We start from the raw sequence: 24,353 nt of genomic DNA on the forward strand, positions 1-24,353 counted from the left end.
GTGGGAGGTATTGGCACAGGAGAGGAGAAAAGCTCTGACAGGAGATGTTAGGCTTACCATCCCTACAGCTGAATGGCCATGAGGGTCAAGTACTCCTAGTTCTACTTGGCCAAAACCCTTTCCTAATCCTTCTGTACAAATAGTATGAGCCCATCATTTCTACTTTTCTTTAATACTATCTGTTCTCAGACACATCCAGGGAAATCATACTGGGTTAAACTTTCGAATACTGGGATCACTCTCAAAAGCTAGCAACAGTTTTTCTAGGCCTTTTTTAAGTTGTGAGTTTTCAGTGCCTTTTCCAGGATGTAGGCATTTCTGTGTAATGGCCAGAGAGGAGCCAGGGCAGGTGCTGCCCCATGCAGACAGAGGAGCTGAGAGCCAAGGGTGGCAGTGGGGCAGGGCCCTCACCCTCCTGGCACATCCCTATGGCACCCAGCAGGTCCAGGGATGCTCACTGCGGTCAGACACTACCCAGAGAGCTGAGCAGGGCCATGGGGATGGGGACAGGATGAGACCAGGCCAGGACATGAGCCCACAGGTGGGGTCAGGGAGGTCTGTGGCTGAACAGAGTCATGGCTGACCCCAGGTCGGGCCAGTACCAAGGCCCAACACCTGAGCTCAAAAGCCACTTCTGAGCCAAGGTGGATCCCAAAAAAGCTTCTTCCACGGCCCGGGCAGCTAAAACCTTCAGGGGGCAGAGGTTATTCAGGACGTCTGCAGCATCATAAAAGAGCTTTCATCAATTCTTAATGAGTTAATGAATATCTATTTTTTCCCACATTATGAAAAAACAGCTAAATCTTCAAAGTTGTCTATTAATTGCTTTCCTTTGCATATGTATATTTTCTTCAACATGTGTATTTTCTTTGGCATATTGCCTGTAAACTTGTACTTAATTAACACTTTCAATATATGGCAGCTCCTGTGGCAACCATTAAGCTAATGATTCCTATTTTGTCTGTCATCCCTAACAATTTTTTGCAATGGATCTTTTGGCATTTGAGTTCTTAGTGAAGATGTGAGTGAAGAGGAGGAAAAACCTAAATCAGTCTCCTACTTCCTTTTCCTTTCCCAACCTATTTTTTTATCTTGCATGAAATCATACAGATAATTTATCACTTGTTTCTACTTTTCTTACGTTCATTTTCCTGTATTTAGCATTGACCACCCTACTAACACATGAACCAAGAATGGCAAAAATTAGAAGTGCACTTGATATTTTACAGAGGATAACAAATTTTAAAGACTGGATGACTATGTATAGGTGATTCTCAAAGGCAGTGTCTGATATTTATCATCTTGCTATTATCCTACTCCAACATACTTCTTTTGTAATGAATGCTGAGTAGAAGGTTAATTTTCAAATTATTACACTAGAATTATTCTAGAAGGCATTTTACCCTGCCAAAAGTAACTCTGGAGCACTCTGAGAAGAAGTTCTCTCTCTTTGTGTAGTCAAGCTAAATTCAATTTCATAACTAATACAATTTAAGGTTTTTTTTCTTTTCTGCTTGTAAACATTTTGCATAGTATCTGAAGTGTTTAGAGGTGAAGCTTAGATTATTGTGAAATAAAATTTTATGAGACATTTTCTGGAGTCATTAGAATTTTTAGAAAGATTTCTTAGATGTTCAAAGGCAACATGTATTTTCTTTACTTTCTTGTATCTCAGGTGTCTCAAAGTAATATACCTTGCATTTATACATGCCTGCACATGTATAGACATACCCGATGTATTTATAATCAACTTTTTTTCCATTTCTCTGCTTCTTCCATGTTCTCTCTTCTCTTCCAAAGGTCTTTTAAATCGGAAACAAACATTCAAGTTCTGGTTGAACAAGTAAATCTGTATTTTTTTGGTACAGTGCAAGTTTTCCTGTCCTAACTTGATTACATGCAGCACATTCCTTTTCTCAAAAAAGCTTGCATTTTAAATACATTAACACTTATAAGACAATGCAGTGATACATGTAGCCCAAGATATGTATATTAGCGTGCCTAGGCAGCAGAGGACCATTGGGATATAAAGATTTTTCAAGCACATTTGACAAACTTTCTAAATGATGGGGTAACATGAAGATGCAATTTCAAAGATTTCAAAAACTGGGGGAGTTAACTCTCAGTTAATTTTTCTGGAATTCATTTCCGTACTAAGTGAATATGGATAAGTGAAGCCCTAAGCGAAAATAGTTGGGGTTTGTTTTGTTTTGCTTTGTTTTTTAAACTATGTGGTAGCAGTTAATATAAAAATCAGTTCACATATTCCTTACATGATCTACTTATATTTCAGCTGCCTAGTGAGAAGCTTTAAATGTGAATATTTGTTTCTTAGCTATCATACAATACTACTGTGAAAAACTGATTCATAGCCAGTAGTGCTATTTTAAGGACAATATCCGTAGATTCCAAATGAAATGAGGCAATTCCATTTACTTAGATTCCAGTGAGGTCTGACAGCTAAACTACACCAGCTAGTTATTAGAAAGGGAATGGGGAGAGGCGAAGCAGATATATTTATCTGAGATTCTAGAGCAGGTTTAAACTTGCTTCAGTGAGTTTTATATCTGTGTAATGTGGAATAATTTCAACATCAAAAGAATTGTCTAAATTTTCTCTGTTGTCATTTGGGGTTTTTGTTTGTTTTGCTTTATTTAGCTTTGCTGCTTACCATTTATTCTTTTTCCTGTTTACCCTGTATTTACTGAGGTCTGAGTTTTTTAACTGATTTACTTTTGGAGGTTGAACCTTCTTTACTGCATGTATAACATATGCATATTCCAGAAAAAAGAGCTTTGATATTGTTCACTTTAATGTGTTTTTCTCTGTCCTCTTATAATTTCAGCCTCCACTTCCCTTTTATTTCAACTAGTAACAGTCTTTACCCCAGTACTCTTACCTTCTTCAATTTTCCTTTGTTTTCCTCATTCATGCAGGTTTTCTGAGTAAATAAGGTTCATGAGATTATTCAACTTGGTTTACTTTTCTTCCTCCCCAGAAATGAAGAGGAATTGAACCAAAAGGAACTTTTTTTTTTTTTTGTTTAGCTCTCTTTGTCTTGTCCTATTTTTTCTTTGAAATTCAGGTTTCATTAACCTCTTGGAGCATGATCTTCAAGCATCAGTGTTGTTCTCTACACTTCAAAGAAGGAAGGGTTGAGAGGCGACACCAGTAAATGGCTGATGTGTGTGATTTGTTATGCTAGATACTAATAATCATGACTACTGCAGTTAGGTTTGTTATGGATGGACACCAGAAATGGTATTATATGTGATATTAAGGTACATCTTCATGTTTTAAAGTGATATTGACTGACCAGAACTAACTTTAACTAATTCTAATGTAACATTTCACAATACATGTTTTCAGATATATCTGAGGTCAAAAAATGGAGCAAAGTGTAACTACGTTTGAGGTTTTTTTTTTCCATCCAATATTGATTTTTTAAAGTGTTTCTCTGTGGTCTAATTTGTCTTGTTTTTCTTATTCATGTACTTCATTTCTGTTCAGCTAAGCTTTTAGGCTTAGTCTCTCATATTTTAGGCTTAGACTTTCATATTTTAATGAAAATTAGATGGAACCCTAAGCAGCCTGTTAGTGTACAGATGCTAAGAAATTTTTTAGTGTTTTTTTAACAGGGTATATATGATGACTGGATCATGTAGACTAAAACTTCCTCCTTAAGATCATCACTGTTCACCTTAATATTCAGGAAATAGCTAACAATAGTGTCAGCGTTAAAGTTAATGTTATACAGTATTTTTCTGAAAATTGACTACATTTCCTCTATCTTAAACCCTCTCCTTCTGTGAGATATTTGTGGATAGTTGTGTCCTGCAAGATACATTACTAGGAGGCTAGCAATGCAATTACAGAAGATATAATCAGGATCGCAGCTTAGGTTTTCAAAACAAAACTGAAATATTCACTTGTGTCATCTGCTTTATTTTGCAAATTAAGTGGTTATTTTTCTATTTCCAGATACCTACACCTCATGCATACAGTATACCTCTAAGTTATTAGCTTTATTTCACAATATTTGTTTTGGGTATCTGGCTGTGCAGCTGTTTTCAGTGGTTCATCCTGAATTCAGGGTTAGTTGCATACACACCTGCACACTTGCATTCTAATTACATGTCAAGATATCCAAAATAGTATCTTTTCTGCTTAAAAGCAGAGGTGCCTTAGCTTTGTATTTTGATGTTTAATTTATTTATTCCAGTTTCAACATTAGCTGTTTTTGACATTACTGCTTTATCCCCAAAGGATCCTTTAAGAAAATATAGCTTCAATAATGTTTAATAATTATTAATTTACATGAAATCCAAGAATAATTTTTATTTGACAAAGTAAAGGTAGTAAAATACGTCTGAGACTTAGTTCAGTGTCTTTGTCTTAGGTCCCAAGCGGACATGTTATTTGTCTGGCTTTCAGAATAAATGCTATAGAAATTCTGCTTTGTTTGAGAGTGTAAATCTGAAATTCATACTCCTTAGGGTATTTTCTTTCATTTGATGTTAACAATCCCCCTTCATTGTATTATTCTTCATACATATTGATTGAATAGTGGCAGAGGATGTACAGCACTCCATTGACAGACTCTCAGAGGTAAAGAAAGAATTCATTACGATTACCTCTCTTTTCAACAACTATTTTTCTCTCCATCATAATTCTAACAAGCTGAAGGTGTAGAACTATGTGTAAATGAATGAATTAGATGTTTTTTTAAGAACAAATATATGTTTAGAGTGGTATGGTAGGGCCAAGGCACTCCTCTTTGTATTTCTGTATTGTCCTAAAGGAACTCAGATATCTGGAAATCTTTAGTATTTTACATTCTCTTGGTGTCGGTGAGCAGTTTGGAACAGGAAAAATAATATCAGACCATATAGAATTGTATGAGGCTTAACAAGGCCAAGTGCTGGGTACTGTACTTGGGTCACAACAACCCCATGCAGCGCTACAGGCTTGGGGAAGAGTGGCTGGGAAGCTGCCCAGAGGAGAAGGACCTGGGGGTGCTGGCTGACATCTGGCTGAACATGAGCCAGTACCGTGCCCAGGTGGCCAAGAAGGCCAACAGCATCCTGGCTTGTATCAGGAAGTGTGGCCAGCAGGAGCAGGGCAGTGATCGTGCCCCTGCACTCGGCACTAGTGAGGCCATACCTCAAATCCTGTGTTCACTTTTGGGCCCCTCAGTACAAGAGGGACATTGAGGTGCGGGAGCGTGTCCAGAGAAGGGCAACGAAGCTGGTGAAGGGTCTAGAGAACAAGCTTAGAAGGAGAGGCTGAGGGAACTGGGGTTGTTTAGCCTGGAGAAGAGGAAGCTGAGGGGAGGCCTTATCACTCTCTTACAGCTACCTGGAAGGAGGTTGTAGTGAGGTGGGCGTTGGTGTCTTCTCCCAAGTAACAAGTGATAGGATGGGAGGAAATGGCTTCAAGTTACATCAGGGAGTACTTAGCTTGGGTATTAGGAAAAATTTCTTTACTGCAAGAGTGGTTAAGCATTGGAAGAGGCTGCCCAGAGAGGTGGTGGAGTCACCATCCCTGGAGGTATTCAAAAAACATGTAGACATGGCACTTCAGGGCATGGTTTAGAAGCATGGTGGTGTTGGGTCGATGGTTGGACTTGATTCTAGAGGTCTTTTCCAACCTTAATGATTCTATGATTCTATGACTTTTGCCTTTATATAGCTCTAGTCAGTTCACTAGCCTAGACTGCTAGTTTTAATTCACGAACTTGCATTTACTTCATTTGACTTTGCAAGATACCATTTGCTATTTCTTTGACTGAGAGAGGTTTTGCCGTTCTTGTCTCCTTTGGGGTAAGCATGATATGGAAACACATGCAGAAAATAAGAGGAGAATAATCGGTCTGTGTCATGAAAGATAAAAAGTAGGAGGCAGGAAAAAATTAATCTGTTTAATCCAGAGAAAGAAATAAACTCGGTAATTAAGAGCACCGGGTTATATAGAGTCTACTGAAGACAGGACATACAACTGGCTTAGTTTTAACAGAAAGCTAAACATGCAATCAAAAATTGTTTGGAATGAAATGCTTGAAATGGAGAAAGAAAATGCAAAAAATAAATATAACATGAACTAGACTTTCCAATTTGTTGTGAATTCTGTTGATGAGTATCTTACACCTTAAAGTTTCTGGGCCAACTTCAACATTTTGTTAGAAAAAAGAAATCTCCAGAGATCTATGAAAGTTAGAGAGAGAGGTTAAATTTGGTCCTCTGTGGAAGAATTTAAGTGCTGACTGTTTAGGCAGCCCACCAGTATTTCACATCAGACTGAAAATGGATGTAGCTGCAAGGGATGAAATTGCCGTAGAAACCATACCTTAAAAGTAGATGTGATTACTCACTTATAAAAATGGTAGAAGAGCTCATTTGGCTTTTAGTTTAAGTACAAAATATGTCTCTGTACTTTACTAGGATGCTAATCGTCTCATATGTGTGGGGAGATTCAGTGGATTCAGCTCCTGAAACCACTTAGCTATTACATCGCATAAATCTAGAGTGATAATATAGTTCTGCAATTTATATTTCAAAAGTCACTCTTAGAATCATCCTGATACAATTACTGTAGATGAATTTCCAGTCAGGAATGGGTCATTTAAGAAATTGTTATTGGCATATGGAAGCCCCAAGTCGTTGAACCCAGCTCATCTCAACTTAATGTTAGATCAAAGAGAGCTGATACCTCTCACCATTGTTTGAACTTACTGCCTTCACTGAGCTCCCTGAGCTAGCTTGAATTTTTCACTGCACTGGAGTAACTTGACAGCCACTCTAGCCAACCCTCTCTGGGAAAGTCAAGCAAGGTCAACCCAAAGTGTAGCATAGTTTTCTTCCTGTAGTTCTTTCATTAATCATAACTCAAAATGGCCTCTACACTGAGGTTAAACCTGATGGTGTCAGGTTAGTGCCATTCACAGTTTCCTTTGATTCCTGATGGATTTGCACACGGATTTTTGTAGTTAAAATATAACTACTCAAACTGAGTTTTGTCTCGAGCCTACAAGTTACCAGTCAAAGTCTTCTGAATATGTTATTTGAGTGCTAATGACCAGAAAATGTTAGGATCTCAGTTTTACACCGCTCCTAAAAATGGCAGCTCCATCAGTCTTGGCTTGTCAAATTACTTTATGCAATATTATGCTGGACAGAACAGTGTAGAAATATCTTGTACTGAACCACCCATTACCCTGGTGATCTTTGGAACTTCTTTATTCTACATATAGGTCTTGTTTATCTCCAATTAGTTTATGACCCATCTCTTGGAACCACTGCACAAAGTGTTATTGCTGCAGCTTAGTACTGTACAACATAAATCGTATGAAACTTGATGTACTCAGTGGTTGTTATCAAAAGTAAACAATACTTTCAAGTATAGTTTCACTAGTTTTAAGTCACCTTTGATTGGCAGCCAACAGAAGTAAAATAGTACAGGGTTTCTTTGGGGTGCTTAATGATTTTCACACATATGTTAGCCTGTCAAACCAGGGAAAGCTGTATTTTTATCAGTTCTCTGCAAACAGCACTCTGGATCAGACAAGGAGACACGCTGGGGAGAGCTGAATGGGAGTAGTTCAGAGTGTTTCAAGGAAGAAAAGTGTATGAGGTTCTGTGCCTCCTAACATCCCATTTTTGGTCTGTGACCTGTCTGTGCTAATCAGGCCTCTGCTCATCTGATCTGAAGTTTCAACCTTTCTTGAATAGTAGTAATACAGAGAGAAAGTATGAGAAGTATGAGAAAGTATGTTAGAACAAATCCAGTTTGCACAAAGAACTATGCAAATCAAGAAAGTCCTCTGAAATAAAAAAACCTTAGCAGAAATTTTCTGCTGACTAAAATGATGGAAAAGGGCAGTGAAACAATGTAGAAATACCATTTGACAAACAAACTGCATTTGTAACCATAATTACAGAGAAGTATAATTTATGGCTTATGACAAATGCTGGCACCTTCTAATTTCTGCTTTAACATTTATGAAATTTTGACATAACTGAATCATTAAATGGGTAGAAATCAGTTTATCACACTGGTGTTGCAGCTTAGTGTTAAACTTACAGTAATTGCAGTGTTTATTTTGATGCTGGTACACTGATGCCAAGTTCGTGATCTGTTTTGTTCACGCAAGGTGAGGATTTTGAAGACTAAGAAGAGAGCTAATAATTTGTGAAAAAAAAATATCTGTGGCCTTTCACAGTAAAAATGAATAATGAAAATTATACTATTAAATAGGAAAATAATTTATTTAGTGGAATAATTTGTTGGAAAACAATTGGAGACTGTCCTATGTCATTAAAATTTTGCAGTAATGAATATAACACAGAGAAAGTCTATAAGCCCCTACTTCAATATGTTTTTCTATTGAAATTATTGTTCACTTGGACTTTATTGTCTATCACTTTCCTGTCCCAAATCCAGACAGGTTAAAACTGCGACTGTTAGGGATGCTACATTTTTATCCTAATATTTCTGTGTATTTGTTTCTGTTTGCTTCTGTATAAATCATGTCTTTGGTTTCAGGTGCAGCTAGAGAAATCGGATTCACTATTAGAGATGCATCTGTACTTTCTTGTACCTGCAGTCCTTTCCCCGTTTCCATCATGGTCTCAGTGATTGCTTTCCCACTATGTTTTCATCTCCATTATGTATATTTGCCATATTTCCAGACCTAATCCCCTGCTTAAACATGACTCCTCAATGAGGTAGCAATTAAGAGGAATGGAGCAGCATCTAATAAAATATATACTATGATGAACTTAACTTCAGTGAGTATGTTATAGAGTCAGGCTGGTCCATAAGTCAAAACTGGAAGAAATGGGAACATCTTATCAAATTCTATAGTTCTGTAGTTTATTCTGGAGTGTGTTTTTTAAACATGCAATTATAATCCTCTCCAATCAGTTCCCATTCTAGCTTCCCATATATCTTAGGGGGAAGGAAAAAGGCTACTCTGAAGTATAATTTTTTCTGCTATCATCTTTCTTCTGTGTTTTTTTATTTTATTTTATTTTATTTAGAAAGCAATGTATTTGGATACAAACCTAGCTTGCCTACAGAACTAAATTGCACAAACTGCAAATCCCTATGTGTAAAAACAGTGTGGATTTTAGCAATAAAACTCAACAGGGAGTCTCTTTGTCCTACTTGGATGCACAAACCATGAAAGCACTGAAGTAAATCTGCAAATTCGCTTGATTTAGGAAGGGCAGTTCCTTTCATACAGTGTAAAGTCAGTGTAACTTCAGCACGTAAGTAACTGCTTAGATGCAGCCCTTTAATCAAGTTCTCAGTGTGCAACCTGTAAAGTTTACTTCAGGTTTGCTGAGCATACAGCTTATGGGTCTTTAGCACTTTCTGCCTTATGAGAGGCAGTGGAAGACACCATGGGAAATTTAATGTCAGAAGTACTTCATTTGTGAGCTTTCATCCAGCATGATTTTACTGGGAGGGTGGAGAAGATGTGAGAAGCACACACACATGCATCCATCCTATTCCTGATTTTTGGTAGTCCTGGAACACGCCTGGGACAGAAATGGGTCCCGGGGCAGGGGGAGGCAAGGCAGGTCTTGCTGGGCGTGGGAGAGCCGCCGTGAGTTCTCCATAACTGAAGCCTGTGTTCAGCGTTGTGTAACTTGCTGGCTGTCCAAAGAGCAGGACGCTCTGCTTACCTTAAGGGGATGGCCACGAACAATTATGGCTGGCTGATTGTAAGTAGGTAACATACATAAATACATATGTATTTACTCCATTTAAAGTAGAAAGAATATTCTAGCTTTGTAGGACATGTTGGTAAAATTAGGTACTGCACCCACTCATATTCTTGTATTGTGTGAGACTTTCTTAGCCCATGATAGGTAAATAATTGTTATTGATTAATTATTCATATTAATCCTCATTAAAAATGTCTTATTCTTGTGTAAATAATGTCCATTTCCCAGAATTTCAAAAGTCACTAGTGACTAGTGTCTTGGGGGGCCTTAACTTTTTTTTGGCCAAGTTAAAGTGCTTTAAAGTGATGTTACTGTTCAGAATTACTTGTTTAGTATACATACCTGAATACACATGGCCATGCCTGCATATATGGGAAGAAGAGGGTTTCTTGTAAATCAGCTGATCTGAAACTGATCCATGAACTACAATAATTTTTTATATGAAATCATTTTGAAGTATATTGTCAACATTTTAGCTGGATACTGTTGAAGGTAATTAGCAGGTACCCAGAGCACTTTTTAAATTTTAGATCTGATACCGTGGCTCTTAACCCAGTAAGTTTTATTTAATGACTCAGCACTTAAAAAGTAGCAAGCACTGGTGGAGAAATGCCTTGAGGCTCATAAACTTAATGACATCTACCTGGCAACTAGTGCCAAGGTATGTCTGAACACAGGAATACAAAATTACTCTTGGTTGTAGGAGCAAAGTTCAAACACAATTTCTGAGGCATTTCAGGACATGGACTGGACCAGTTTGCACTTGCATGCAGACTGACTTATTTTCTTTACCTGTTCAGCAATGCTTAATATTTGCTATTTTTTTATCATCATCATCACCATCATCATCATTATGCTTCTTATTTAATGTATGTTGAACTTCAAAATTGTGCTTGTAAGGTGATAGTTCACAGAATTATAATCTCCTGAGTGATTCTGTCCTATAAAATACTGAGTTATATGAGTCAGAGAAACAGCACTACAAGGTATACTGCCTTTATTATTTCTTTCAATGTCACCAGAGGTGTGAAAAATTCTACTTTGAGTCACTCCTGTTGTGCATTCAATCTTTTCTTTAATGGAATTACTGTAGATTTACATTTTTATGTAATTTTAGGAACAGAAGGGTTGAGCCTCTGATTTAAACTTATTCCACAGGAATATCAATATAATTAGAAAAAAAACACAAGTGGCCGTGAGTTTAGCCTAAAGACATTTGGCGTTTTGAGAATGAAGACCAAGCTGTATTTCTTTGCTTTCCATTTGAGTATATCCACTATCTGTAAAAACTTAGGTACTTACAGATTTTGAAATTTTGTCTTATGAAAATGTGACGGCAAAACTATTTACTGTGCAACACACAGGCTAACATAAGCTTTCTGTGCTGAAACCAGTTTATGAAAGATGTATCTTAACATCTGATTTTCTTAGTTTAGAAAAATAAAAATAAGAGCTGTGTTTTGGCTATCATCTGTCTGCAATGTTTCATTTATTAATAATGTGCTGATACTTTGCCTCTTGGCATTAAGAGAGTTATTCCTATTTTTGAAATGCTGGTTTTGGTGCTTTTTTGTACTAGTCATGAGCAGAAATCTGTGCACTTAAATGGTTAGCAGTAATTCCAGCTCAGTGCTACTGCATAACATGGTTCAAAGGATGTAAAATTTGTTCAGATTGGAATAGGTTTAAAAGCTGGAGACAAAGGAAAAAAAAGGCAGTAAAATATGCTCCTTTTCCCTCAGAGAAAAAAGCCAGAAGCTATTCATTATCATGTTCTGTAAATGTCGTTTACTTCATTGATGTCAACTGTTTTGCATTGTCTTTATCTCATTCCTGTTTACACATCAAACAGTGCTAAGGTGCAAGGCAGCTTTTCCCCGCTAAGCAGAATACATTGTCCTCTCATATTCACATGAGAGATCCAAGGAAATAAAAATGTTTGTTGCAATTTCTTATTCTGTGACTTTGCAAATATAGTAGAGATTAGTGGGATTTATTTTTGAAAGGTCATGTCTTGGTTTCATACACTCAATCCCCTTCATCCCAGCAGTTTTTAAAACATCTTTAAAAACATATGTAAAGCTCTGAAGTCATTCATTCTCAACCTCGCAAAACAGGCCTTAAGTTCAATGTTTAGTTATACCTAAATTAAGTCTTAGGATTTAGCAAGTAGTCACAGGAATATCTAACCTTTTAGAAAACTTTGGTGTATTTCAGAGAAAGACTTCACAAATATTTAATGTGAGGACAGTAAACTGACCTAGCTGTAAGGAAACTGGTTTATAAACAGTTATATTTTGTCTGAACTAACACATACCTTAGATACTATAATTTCTGCCTGAACTTAAAGTAAAAATTAACTGATCTGATAATGTTGAATTTTCAGTGACTGCCATTACTCAGGGCTACTACCCTAAGCTGGATGGGAAGGAGGGATGGGGACTGCAAAGGCAAAAGCGACACACTTTTCACATGATTGTTCAGGTACATGGTTCATTGGGCATCACTAATAAGGGGAAGGAAGGGATTTAGCTTGTTAATCCATGCTGCTTAATACAATGTCACATTAAATGACACCCACAACATGCATATTGATTGTGTTAGAGCTGGAACCTGACTACAAAATACTGCTTCATCCTCCTGTGACGCTGGCTCTCTTGAGAATGTTCTAGCAACGAAACATCAATTAATGAAGATTTTGTAACAAGAAAAGTCCAATTAAAACTGGCTTTGTTTTAGACTTTATATAAAGACAGGTAGAGGCAAAAGATAAGTTATGTGTGGCTCATTGCAGAGTGTAGCAGAGCCACCTTGGATGGTGCTGTGCAAAAAGAACCATAGCTGTGTTGGGGCAGTGGTCCATCTGAGGTAATTAGCCTCATTTATTGTGCTTTCTGTACTGCACCTAGGTCATATTGGTATAGTTCAGGAATCTTTGTGTAATACTGCACTGCAATGTGTAGAAGTAAATGTACGATAAGGTGATATGCCTAGAAATTATGTAGGCGATGCTTAGGGCGGCTTGAAGTCTAGGTCTCCCATACTACTTATCTCTTGCTGTCTCAAACATTTCGCCTGCCTTTCTTTCTTTCACAGTGCATCAAAGCTCAACATAGGCTGTCAACCTCTAACTTCCAGCTGTGATTCATATTAACATTTATCACGAACTAAGATTCAACTGAAATCAGTGGGATGAAGCACGGGTTTGAAGTTCGAGACACATAAATGTTTTGCTCAATTCGGGACAATATACAGTGCTGGAATAAATCATTACTCTGCTTCATAGAACATGTAAACCTGGCAAGAAAAAAAAATCTTTGCTTCTTTCTTGTTGTTCCAGTGGCCTGAAAGCACTAAGTATGATATCGTGATGTGCATGATCTCTGTTTGGTTTTAGAACAATTAATGCAACATTTTGTAGAAGCCAGCCCTCAGAAGATGTTTGTGTGCATTTTTTAATGACACATTTTAATTAAGGTCAAGCTGTAATAAAAGCCTTTACAACTCCAGAAGTGTATGAATGCTCCTGATAGACATATCTGAATCCATTCAGTCTAGGTGACGTGCTCTCCTCTAGCATATAAACACAGTATTTCCTACCAGTTGCCTATAAAGCTGACTCGTCAATCAGTTTATGCAAAACAAGTGACAAGTCAGTTCTATTTCCTGCCTGTCACCACAGTTACAAAGAATCTGGATACCTCTGTGTGAGGTATGCAGAAAATCATACATAGGATGAAGACAATGTTTTGAAACAGCCTGATTTCATTTCTCTGTTCTGAATTTCTTTAACTGGACAGCACATAATAGTTTTGGAGAATTAATGTATGACAGGTTTCCACATGATTAAAGCATGATGTTAGAAAAAAAAAAAAGTGTGGATTTTTTGTTCTTTAAGTAAGAACAAAAAATTTCAGGCTTGTATAAATAAATATGAAGTATCAGGATCTCAGTTTTAATAGCTATTTTGAATTAGTGAATGAATATTAAGAGTTTTATTTGTACATCATTTTTATAAAAGAAATAAGGGATTAATAGGTAAAATCCAGAATTTCTGATTCATAACATGATTTGTAGTGGCTTGATTTGCATAATTCAGTATCGATACAGAGTCCTGTATTTAGTTACTTGTTTATGTTAAATATTTATTCTTTGCTGCTTCCATTTGAATTCTCTACCCACTAATCTTTAACCCCTTTTAGCAAAATAAATATACTAGGTAGTGTGGTCGATTGTGCTAGGAGTTGATACTATTCTGTTTCTCTAGGCGTTAAGAGAAATCCTACTAGTAGCAGAGAAATGACACATGGGCAAGAGGATCAGAAGAAAAAAGCACACTATTAAAGCTGTAATTCCTCACAGGAACAAGTTACCCTGGTATCTCAGTAAAGAACAGATTATGACACACAGCTCTTCTCATGGTTTTGGGTTTTGTTTTTTTTTTTCACCACCTAAAGGAATATAAACAGAGAAAAATAATATTTTCCTTTGCCTTTCATTTGAAAGGGGCCTCCAGAGATCTGGTCCAACTCTTTGTATCAATACAGGATCTACTGTGCAAACAGACAGGTTCTTTGAAAAAGTGTTGCAACAGCTACACAAAAGAAAGAGAAAACTTAACTGATTCGTAAGCTACTGCCAGGACTGTTTTAGCTGCGTTCGCGTTCATGTTCCCAGTTCTTACCAGGAAGACGATTCTATCATTTCTGAATATTTAAACACATGATTTTCTGCCTCAGGATGGTATTTGGAATAAGCAAAGTTTCTGTAGTGACTTCCAGCTTTATCTTGTTCCCCACTTCATACAACATAAGGACTAAGATCTAAATAAAGTAAGGTTGAACTCGTTTAGTGTACACCTTTCCCTGGGAGCCCAGTAGAAGAAAAATTTTATCCTCCCTGAGTGTTGTTGTGCAAGAACGGATTATTTTCAGCCATCCTCCTAGACTTATGAATGAATAATGGTACAAACCATTTATTGCCTAGATACAAAATCAAGCTAATTTGAATTAGCCTGGAGATGGTGGCGGTCACAGCACGTATCCTGACAGTTATTTTGATACAGCTCGCATGGGATATCTTCCTAAATTTCAGGATTCTGTCCCTGTGCCTGAGCTCTTTCTAAACCAACAGATGGAAATCTTGTGACTTACCAAAAATACTATTTCTCTAGATATTTTGAAGATACAAAAAAAAAACCAAACAACAACTAAAAAAGTTTTTCTTTGGTTTCTAGTTTATAGAAGGCGATCAAAGGGTCTGGAAATTTCCTGATGGTAAATTGTGCATATCAGTTTTTCTTAATATTTAATTTATTTAAAATTTAAGTTTTCTAAAATTAGAAAAAAAACACCAAAACTATTTAGATGTTGGTGTCCAAATATTTATTTCTAAGGTGAGAAGACATTTTTCTCCTCATAAAATAATAACGCTGTGCTATTTTAGCTACTAGTAAACTAGTGAAAAGAGTCGCTAACCTATGAAGAGGACTTGCAGTGCACAAGTATTCTCGTGTTTTGACTCATTTGGTAGAGTTCTGATGTTTAAGATTGTTCTGATTTTGGAACACTCTCATCCGTTTGGACTTTAAACAATGTGAATATCTAAGTAAAACTTATTTGTCCTCAGATATCTTATGGCTCCAAGGGCCATGTTCAATTTTTGTGTTTTAGGGACTGTTCAACAGTCAAGGTAATGCTCCCAACAATTTGAGACCTACTTTTTCTGGGTCTCCCACTCTTCTGGGGCCAAAATTACTAGGTTTATATGAGGTTCAAAAAAATCCCAACATATCTGAGAAATAAGTTGAATATGTTTCATAGGATCACAGGATAATTCATTTTGGCAGGGACTTCAGGAGGTCCCTAGTGCACTGCCTGCTCCAAGTAGGGCCAGCTGTGAGATCAGATCAGGTTGTTCAGAGCTTTGACCAGTTGAGTCTTGAAAAATTCCAAGGATGTTTGTGTCTCTGGAGCCTTCCCTTTGCTGGGCTGGACAAGCCTTGCTCACTCAGCAAGCCTCCCACATCATGTCTACAGCCTTGACCACTGAGGTGGCCCTCCACTGATCTCACCCCACTTTAGCAATGTCTTCTGTGTATTTTGTGTATGTCTACGTGTGCAAAGCTAGCTCCAATATGTAGATGTGGTCTAACAGTGAGTGCTGGGCAGGGGCAAACTACGCCCAGTCTCCTGGTAATGCAGCCCTGGATGCTGCTGGCCATTTCTGCTGCCCAGGCTCATTGCCAGCTCCTGCCCAGCTCACTGCCTTCGGGGCCCCCAGAGTCTTTTCCCTAGAGCTGCTCCCCAGCCTGTATCATAACAAGGTTTTATTCCTTCTGAACTGCAGGACTTTGAACTTGTCTTTGCTGAATTTCATTAAGTTCCTGTTGGTCCATTCCTTTAGCCTGTGAAGGGCAGCCCTACCCTCCAGCATATTGGCTGTTCCCCCTGACCCAGTTTGATGTCCTCCGCAAACTTGATAGGAATGGAGTATCAAAATCCAGAAGTGAGCACTGGAAACTATCTTCATATCTTAGTTCAAGAATGGTACCTTCATATTTTGCATCTCCTGGAAACTGGGTCTTTTTTCTAGTATCTGTTTCATGTTCTACCATGCTATTCTTCTGTAACCCTCAGGTCAGCTGTGTAAAGTAGTGGTATTTCCATGGCAATGGTCTTGGGCCCAAAGAACTTTAGGACTGAGGATATTTCCTCTTTGCAATATCTTTCTCAGTCTTCTGTAGGCTACATTTAATGAACTCTTTTGCTCTAAGTAATTTTTCTGAGACATTTTTCTATTGCTTTCCTCTGGATTTTCTCTAACTGATCCTGATTTACCTGAAATGGGATGCCCAAAATCACACAGAATACTCCAGGTGAAGCTTTATCATTTATCATGCTAGGTATTTCATGCCTCTTATACTGGTATATGTAAATAAGGGTGTTACATATGATGATTAATTTTTTTCATTATCAAGGCATACTTGACTCTCATTTAGTTTATGTTAAATGCTTTTCTGATGATCCGCTGTCTAATCTGCTTTACCTGTCCTGAATCTGTACATTCAGTTATCCCTTTGTCTTCTTTTATATTTTTTCTTAGTTGAATTGTATCTTTATAGTACTCATTCGTGTTTGGCTTAATTCCTTGACAAAATGTGCTTTCATCTGGTCTCTGACACTTTCTCTGACCAATACACTAGCATAAATAACCTTATTCAGCCCCTTACTTCTGTGTTTTTGCTTTTGTATTAAAGATATGTCTCTGTTTCTAGTCTGAGCACAGGCCAGAAACTTTAGAATACTCAGACCTCAAGTGGGTAAATTGTTCTGAGTATAAGCAATTAGAAAACGAAGCTTTTTGCCTATAACCAGAGCTTTTTTACTGAAGAGGTTAACTGTGATTGGTGAAATCCTTATTACCACAAGCAACATTTATTGCACCGAGTTATCAGCCATAATAAAGTTCAAGACCAACAACTAATTTTATATTATGTTTCCCTTATATCAAGCCTGCTATAGCTCAGAAAGCTTTACAACAAAATGCAGATGTGTCAGCACTCATCCTCTATCAGGAAAAGAGTCAAGTAGCAAGCAGCTAGATGCTAACTTAAAAAAAAAATCCCTTTTCTTTCATCATAGGGCTTTATCCTAACTTTTTATAGTGACTTAGAACCACTTAATGATATAATCCTGCCAAGAATTCTTTTAATTATTCATGACAGAATGTATTTACTTCAGGAAAGCCCTCTGAAAAGAAGTGTCCATCTGGCAAAACCACGCTTCCTCTTCTCCTCTAATTGGAACCCAGTTTTAACTGTCCTGACAAAAGGGAATTTCTGATGAAGTGGACACAACCTACTAATCTCTTTCAGACAGCTTCACTGTGAGATATGAGTTGGGCCACTGTAATGAGCCAGATATTTCTGTATGATAAACATCAATAATGTATACAGGTACAGTGGCTGTTCTTATTGAATACTTGAAAATTTCAAGTGTCAGATTTTACAAATGTGGATTGGTTAGGTGTTCGGAAAGTGTTTTGGTAATGCTTTACTTACTCTCTTAGTGAAATATCAAAGTTTATAACAATCCTTAGGAGGGCTTGCTGCTACAGGCTCCCTGTGACAAGCCTTGGGACTTCTGTGGTCAGTGTTGTGTACCAAGGTCTTCTTTCACACTTAACAACCACAAAAAAACCCAGCTTGAAGTACTTTATTATTGTAGTTGTCAAAAGAATTGATTAGTGCAAAATATCATTTGTCAGCCTTATATGCTACAGATCAGAAAAGTTCCATATGTGACATACATCAACAGTTCAGATCTCCCTTGAAATGCTGATAACCAGAGTCTGTAGACTTTGATGACTATAGCCAGGAAGTTTATAGGGACATTGAATTCTTAGCAAAGTGTGAGCCCGGTTTCAAGATTGGGGGGTAAATCCAGGGCCAAAAGGTGATTGTTTCCTGCCTTTGCTTTGGCTATGCTTCAAAATGTCAAGAAAAACTTAATTTTGAAAGCCTGTGGTGTTCTTGAGCTTCCCACCAAAAGAAGGTGAAACTTCCTGAGTGGACTGTGCTAAGCTTTTCTGCTTCAGCGTGAGCTAACTGGGAGGTTGCAGCACTTACCTCAGACATGAAACACAACGGTTCAATATCCCCTCATGCTCTGGATGCTTTGAACTCACTTTGAAATAGGCTGCCCGACACACCAAGTGGAGAAGCTCCAGATCTTTTCTGTGGGCCATGCTGACTATGAGACAGTAACCAGAAAAGCTGTACCCTCTTCTGAAATAAATCCCCTAATTATAAAATTTGGAACTTTCTAATTTTTATTTTTATGTCTTCACAGTTTTTATAAAAAGTAACTTTTCTAACAGGAAATACAGAATAAAAAGACACTTTCACCATCTGTAATAGTTTTGTGAGTCCTGCTTTTTATTTCCTTTATTTTCTTGTAAGGAAAGGAAATCAGATGTTTTGTTTATTTTGAATAAGGCAGATTATTTCATTTGACACTAAATGTTATTGGGTTGCAGTTCAAAAGAAAATAAATGAAATTCAATTCAATCCAAATCAAATATTGCTTTGCTGAGTTTTTGACAGAGCAGCAAACTGATAGTCAAAACTTTTCTTTTTAGCCTCCTTGTTATTTGCTGAATTACCTAAGCGGGCAATACTACGTTAAAGAAAGTTTTTAAGTGCTAAGGTTATGTAAGAAATTTTGAAATATGCATATTTCACAAAAACTCAGTATTGGTAAGCTGACGTTTGTTCCTATGTAATTCTCCTGCATGTTTGAGATGTATGTATGATATTATGAACTTTACTGCAGGTATAAGTTGAATAATCCAAATCATTATTACATGTAACTATTATAATGAGAATGCTAAGGTAAACAGGTAAGGTAACTTTTGAGTTATATGGGCAGTTAATACATAAAGAATTTTATGTCATAGTAAGTATTTTTTTATATTCTTGGGCACAGCTGTCACACCCCTACCTGAAAATTTGATCTATGATGTCATTCAAATGATGCTTGAAAAATTCTATACTATGATAAGCAATATACTGGAAAATTACCACCATTGATTTTTTGCTTCTAAATAGTAATTTTTTTTTTCTCAACTAGAATAGTTAAGAATGCTACAATGCTGCAAATTAGAACTGTTAGAAGAAAAATCAGAAAGAAGGTAGTCTCACATTTCTCAAGAAATTGTCTGTCTAATGCAGCATTGTCTTTTACTCAAAGTGACTACACTCTAATACAATTATTGATTAGTTTGTCTTCTTAAAAGAACCCCGTTTTGTGGAACAGTAAGTTTTTTCTTTTTTTGAAATAAATGGTCACTGAGCTGTCTGTCAAGAGTATTGTCCAGTGCAAATGTCGACATGGCAGCATTTAAACAAATGGTAAGACAGTAGAGAGGAGTTTATTAGAACTGCATACACTGTTTGGTTCGTCACTTTTACTAGAGAGAGGAATATAATTTCTTAGAGCAGCTACCTTCAGCTAAAAGGCTCAACTTCAGCCAAAACCTAAGAATCTTTTTCTAAAGCTACAGTAAGCTAATGTGAACACGCATTTGCAGAATGAATTTGCACACAGAGGTATGCAGGTAAGGCTAATACAACTATGATAAGTCCACAGCTGGTGTGCACCCTGCACGCATCAGATATTGTGGAACATCACCCCTGCCTTGTATAGCAGTGGTACCTCTTTTACTAAAGTTTTCAGCAGCAAGGAATTCAGGAGTCACCAGGTCTGGTTTGCATTTGAACACAGACTACCTTGCTGGAAAATTATAGGAACATTGCACACACCTAAGTAACAGCATAGGTTTTCATAAATATGTTGGCTATAACACTGTAGTCTGCAATAACAAAAATCTAAGTAAAGATAATAAAGAAAATCTCCATGGTAGGTTTACAATAGAACATTTAAGCAGTTTAATCCCTCTTCATCACTAGCAATGCAATTCTATTCAGACCACTTGAATGCTAGAAGACAAAAATGCACTATAAATATGAGGGAAGTTATACATATTGAAAAAATGTTTACATTTTGTGGAATAATGATGTATCTGCAGGGAAAAAAGTTTCATTATTATTAGGACTTTTGCGCTATGACACATCTCTTTCCCCTTTCCTTATTTTTGTAGGAGAGGTGACAATTTAAAATTGGTTCTGGACTCTGCTTCTTAAGCATAAATAGGTGATAATAGTACTATTACTACAAAGGCTGTCTCAAGCCCTTTGCATCCTCAGGGCCTTTAAGGTGGAAAGAAGGAGATGCCAGGGAACTGTTTTACAAGCGAAATATTTTTTTTTATATTTCTATCTCTATGTCACTATGTTTCTGAGGTACAATGAGCTTAGCAACAATTAGAAAAATGTAATTCCTTGTACAGCTAGTAATATTATAGCCCCACTCTGCTACATTGTATATTTTCTGCTTTTTGGGGGAGTCATATGATATCCATCAACAGTGGGCCTCGTGACACGTTATAAAAGAATTCAATTGGTTTTAGACTGGGGAAACTGATTCTAAGTTCAAGTGCACCTTAGAAAATGTCCAACGGCAGCCCTTTCCAAGGGCACCAGCACATCTGCTGATTAAATCTTCAGGATATTTATATGGGGAAAGTCAGATTGTCTTCCAACAGGCATGTCCCAGCAGATGCTGCACTTTATGGACGGGTTGTTGGAGCCACAGGCATCTGGTTTGGCAGGTGCCCAGTTTGCCCCCTGCTGTATCAGCAAGAAGTGCTTGCGCTGAAGGCAAGAACTGCTGCATGTTGGTTCATATCACAGCTCAGCTCTTTCCTCCAAGGAAATGAGCATTCTGGGTCACTTGTGGCTATGCTGCTACCCGTGTTGGTAGTGTTCACGCATCTTTTTGCTGCGGCAATACCCAGTAGCACTTCAACTATGCTAAAAAGTGCTAATTAAATGGGGTCACTTAAATAAGAGAAGTATACAGTATTCCCTTCGCAGGACAGGAAGGAGTATTCCCTGCTCAGTACACAGAGAAAGAGACAAAGAATTATTCAGTGAGAACATCAGAAAGGAGGCTTTTTTTTCAGAAATGGCCATAAGCTTCCAAGTCTTCCAGCCATCCAACAATAGGATATTTTGACAGCAGAGTAGATGCTGCTGTAAATCTCCTAATTTTGGGTCAAAAATGCCACGACATGATGCACAACATTGAACTGGTATAAGCTCATGCAGCAGTTCAGAACAGTGGAAAATTTTCTGCTGGATTAACCTTTATACCAGTAGGTTCTATGCCAGATTCAGTATCAGATGTATTCTAGTCTCCTTTTGAAACATACAGGCAATGCAAAAAAAAAACCAACACCCTAAAAAACCCCATATATCTGGCATATGTTTTGTCTCTTCTGCTCTAGCTATTCTGACAGCTGTTCTATCATTTGTATCTACCTGATTTGGAGAAAATTAATGTTTTTAGTAACCTCAAGGAAACGATGCGGAGCTCTGGCAGTGATGCTCACAAACCCACATTCTCAAAGGTTGTGTTAATTCACCAGCTTTAGCCACCGTGATTTGAGGCTTGTTTGTACTTGAGATATCTGCTGACTGAGTTCTCCTGTGGGTGCAAAAAGTGCTTATGCACCCAGGCACAGGTTTTTTTCCCCATCGTTCTTCCTCTGCCCACCTGCCGGGGTAACTTACGCCATTGTCACTCCAAGGGAAATCCACATGGGTAAATCTGGTACCAATCCACTAAAAGTGCGCTCTGCATTTCATTGCGTATACCTCATAAACCTCATTATCAGTTAGAAAAGTGCAAATACTAAATCATCCTTCCACGTGTTTCTAAAAGCTACACACATTCACATAAAATGCCACCTTTACAAGAGCTACGTCCCTTACAAGAGCATTGCCAGGCTTTCTGTGGTAATGGGAGTTTTATTTTGAAACTGTGTCTCATCTATAGTGCGATTAGAACAGGATTGTGAACGAGAATTGTCAGAAATCAAACCAGTATTGTTTCCCATCATGGACCAAACATTATTAGAGGGCAGAATAATTGTGGGGAATTCTTGTTGTTACTGTGGTGAAGGGATGAGGGGTGGAGTATGTATAAACTGTCCACCTTTGTTTGTGCTCTGAGGGTGTTATTTTGATTTAGGTGTGGGGAATTCTTTTGTTGATGTAAGTGACATTTGTGACGATTGTAGATTGTGTGATGAATGTGTATTTTAATGATAATGATAAAAGAAAACATCTTTTTACAGTCTTAGCATGTTATAATTAAAAATCAGATTCAATAAAATATACAGACACCTCATTCTTAGTGATTTCAGCTGTGTAAAGGTACCTGAATACTTTTAAAAATCTGTCCCATAGACGTGTCAAGAGAGTCAAAATACACTGCGAGGTTAGATTGCTGTTCTTTTCAATCTGTTCTTTTCAATCTGTTCTTTTCAGTCTGTTGTACTATAGCTTCTGACTCTCCTGTTCTGTGTTCCTACTCTCTATGTTGGTTCTGGTTTTTCCTGAGTCAGCTGCTGCACTAGGTGTCTTTCTGCCTTCTGATAATTATTTTTGGGAAGGTTTGTAAAACTTGCTTTTGCTTCACAGTGTGCAAAGCAGTACAGCTTAAGGGCTGTACGCTTACTACTCTATGTATTTAGTTACTACTTTGATCTAAGAGATGCTGAGTATACCTGTCACCCTTTCAGCTGCTAAGGGAGCATATGATCATCGTGGGATCAGGCAAATAAGAGCTGATCTATTCTCTAGCCAACAGGAGGGGAATTTAAAGCAGTCGTAGTTATCAGAGGATGTCCTCACATCTTCCTTCTGAAGGGGAATCTCTGGTAGTGCAGGAACGGCAGAACTCTCAGCAGCACAAATTCAGTCTGAAGTTTTAGCTTACAGGTAGTGCTAAAGTTGGCAGGGGGGAGCCTTAAGCAAAAGTTTAAGGAAAGAAATACAGAGCATTCTGTCACTGGTACTGTTGCCTCCAAAGGCTAAGAGAAATCTGTAATAAACCTCTGGTTAGAAGGGCAAAGTTGGCTTTTAACCTCAAAAGTCTGATTGTGCACCAGCCTTGTAAATACTATATATGCTGTTTTTCCTCTGTGCAGGTACCTAAACCAGACTGTACTGGACGAGACAATGTTAACAGCCAACCCTCAAAACAGGGAAAAATTAGCCCTACTAAAACAAGCTTTAGGTGCTATGGGATTCAATAGCCTGGTAAGTTACACAAGGTTATGTTATTTGTGTCTAAAATTGCCATATTACTTAGTTAAAAGCAGGCCATAAGGAACTCTCACTGATAACCTTTTGTGGGGAAAAGGAGTGCCTTTCTGTCTTTCTTTTTTTCTGTTGGTTAAGACCTTGAAACAACATACAGTACTAGTTCTCTCCAGGGAACTTACTGTAATCACTTTTAATTAGACACAGCACCAATAATGTAAATCTTTTTCATTCTTAAAGGTTCACAAAACAGCTTCACGGTATAATACTCTGAACAATTAAATTACATAGATAAAAAGGAACAATCAAATCCCATATGACAGAAACTCATAAAACCCACAGGAATTTTTTTTCTCTTCCTGATTATCTGTCCCCTTTAATTTTGTGAAACACACATTCCAAATGCCTTTGCTAGCAGCACCTGGAAGAAAAGTAAATACATATTTAGTCAAACAAAATTAGAGCTGGGTAACTGGAAAGAGCTGACCTAAACCCCAAAAAAGCAACAAGAAGATAGGTCTTGTGTTTTTTAATCCTATAAAGCTATTGAAGAAAATAATTTGGAAAATTAATCAAGGAAAGGTTCTGGAGGACAGAGGTTTGAGGGGAGTGCAGAGAAATGGGAGGGCTAAGTATAAGAGCTCATGTAAGCTGTGTAATTCCCTTCAGGATATTAGCATATTTAACAAATTCCATATTTCATACATAGGTGTATGCTACCTAGCACACTGTAGCTGGGACACTATTGCAAAACAAATGCCTAGGCAACAGTAGGTCTAGAAGGAGCTAAAAACTTCTTTACCCCTACATAATACTTAGCATCATAAGAAGCAAGCAGAGGAAAAGTTAATGTGACAGTGTGCGAGATTATCATAAGAGATGACAGATGG

General features: G+C 37.5%; 1 protein-coding gene and 1 long non-coding RNA gene across 4 annotated transcripts in view; both read left to right on the forward strand.

Moving 5' to 3' along the window:
- MYO16 (myosin XVI) overlaps positions 1-24,353 on the forward strand; it is a 409,990-nt gene that overhangs the window by 255,935 nt on the left and 129,702 nt on the right. For all 3 annotated transcript variants that reach the window (XR_012660263.1, XM_075090704.1, XM_075090696.1), the window contains exon 17: positions 23,349-23,460. Coding sequence is in view for 2 of the 3 variants with exons in the window: in XM_075090704.1 (XP_074946805.1) it covers positions 23,349-23,460 (112 nt within the window). In the remaining variant the exon portion in view is untranslated. The remainder of the gene's footprint in view (positions 1-23,348; positions 23,461-24,353) is intronic.
- Positions 9,666-13,468, forward strand: LOC142056244 (uncharacterized). The gene is made up of 3 exons (XR_012660268.1): positions 9,666-9,728; positions 12,118-12,215; positions 12,828-13,468. It is a non-coding gene; the product is annotated as an uncharacterized LOC142056244 (long non-coding RNA).

Source organism: Phalacrocorax aristotelis, chromosome 1 (assembly GCF_949628215.1).
Source record: "Phalacrocorax aristotelis chromosome 1, bGulAri2.1, whole genome shotgun sequence".
Classification (NCBI taxonomy): domain Eukaryota; kingdom Metazoa; phylum Chordata; class Aves; order Suliformes; family Phalacrocoracidae; genus Phalacrocorax; species Phalacrocorax aristotelis.